The sequence below is a fragment of the Nicotiana tabacum genome, chromosome 18, assembly GCF_000715075.1.
Source record: "Nicotiana tabacum cultivar K326 chromosome 18, ASM71507v2, whole genome shotgun sequence".
NCBI classification, from domain to species: domain Eukaryota; kingdom Viridiplantae; phylum Streptophyta; class Magnoliopsida; order Solanales; family Solanaceae; genus Nicotiana; species Nicotiana tabacum.
The window spans coordinates 106645290-106647040 of NC_134097.1; the positions used below are offsets into that span (position 1 = coordinate 106645290).

The window sequence follows — 1751 nt, forward strand, 5'->3', positions numbered from 1 at the left end:
TCCACAATGTCTTCAACCATGTCGGTGAAAATGGCTAACATACACCGCTCGAATGTGGTCGGTGCATTGCAAAGTCCAAAGGGCATTCTCCGAAAGGCAAAGATGCCATACGGACATGTGAATGATGTTTTCTCTCTATCTTCTAGGGCTATTGAGATCTGATTGTACCCCAAGTATCCATCTAAGAAACAAAAATGGGATCGCCCAGCTAACCTGTCCAACATCTGGTCAATGAAGGGCAAGGGGAAATGGTCCTTTCGGGTGGCTGCATTTAATTTCCTATAATCCATGCAAATCTTCCACCTTGTGACTGTACGAGTTGAGATCAACTCATTCTTCTCATTTTGTACAACTGTCATTCCACCCTTTTTGGTACACACTGGACGGGGCTTACCCAATTGCTGTCAAAGATGGGAAAGATGATGCCCGCGTCCAGCCACTTGATTACCTCCTTTTTCACTACCTCTTTTATATTCGGGTTCAACCTTCGTTGATGTTCCTTGGAAGGTTTGTGCCCTTCTTCCAGACGAATCTTGTGCATGCAGAAGGCCGGGCCGATACCCTTTATGTCTGCCATGGTCCAACTAATGGCAGTTTTGCATCCTTGCAACACCTGCAGTAATTGTTCTACCTGCACAACTAGCAAACCAGATGATATAGTAATAGGCAAAGTAGAATTGGGACCCAATAAAGCGTACCTGCGGTGGGCTGGAAGCGGTTTCAGATCCAGCTGTGGTGGTTCCTCTATTGATGGTTTTGCAGGTGGTGTAGCTCTCTTTTCTAAATAAAGGGGCTCAAACTGAGGTTCCTTCTTCCAGAATCCTTGACCTTTGAGTGCCATGACCCACTCTGCCAACCCATCAACATCCATCTCCTCTAAATTTGTCAAGCAAGCTCCCAATGAATCTTTGGCATTCAGAGTCTCATCTTCTTCATACAGGATCACACCCACAACTTCCACTAGCGAGCAATTTTCATATTCACTAGGTCTCCTCATGGATTGTTGAACGTTGAATATTATTTTGTCATCATTCAACCTCATTTTTAATTCCCTAGTTTCACAATCAATCAATGCTGTCCCAGTGGCTAAGAATGGCCTCCCCAGAATGATGGGTATCTCATCATCTACCTGGCAGTCCAGAATAACAAAGTCTGCCGGGAATACAAACTTTCCCACTTGTACCAACACATCATCAAGAATTCCCGTCGGTCTTTAAACCGTGTGGTCAGCCCGTTGCAATAGCATCGAAGTCGGTCTAGCTCTACCAATACCCAGTTTTGTATATATTGCCAAATGCATCAAGTTTATGCTGGCTTCTAAGTCACACAATGCTTTTGCAAAAGCATAACTCCCAATAGTACACGAAATAGTGAAGCTAATTGGATCAGACATCTTTTGAGCCATGGGTCTTGTCACTACCACGTTGTATGTATGTGTTAGAGTTATTGTGGACAGGTCCTGAAAGTCAAATTTCTGTGACATCAGGTCCTTCATCATCTTTGCATAGCCTGGCATTTCCCTTAAAGCATCCATTAGAGGAATATTCAATTGAATCTGACGAAGCATCTCCATGAATTTCCTATATTGATCTTCTTTCTTTTGTTTTGCCAGTCTCTAAGGGATTGGTGCAGGCATCACTCTTTGTCCACTGCTTGATGGTTGTTCTTTGTTGAAATTTGGTGGCACAAGAGGTACCACATGTTCTGCAACTTGTTCACTTTCTTTAGCTTTGCCCTTATCAACTTGAGCA

The 1751-nt window shown here is 43.6% G+C and overlaps 1 protein-coding gene across 1 annotated transcript; it reads right to left on the reverse strand.

Annotated features, from left to right (window-relative positions):
- Positions 1-355: 355 nt before the first annotated feature.
- On the reverse strand, positions 356-1534 carry LOC142172620 (uncharacterized). Its single transcript, XM_075236285.1, has 2 exons — positions 1220-1534; positions 356-1129 (listed from the first exon to the last, which is right to left on the reverse strand). Exons 1-2 carry the CDS (start codon positions 1532-1534, stop codon positions 356-358), a joined length of 1089 nt encoding a protein of 362 aa, XP_075092386.1.
- Positions 1535-1751: the final 217 nt, after the last annotated feature.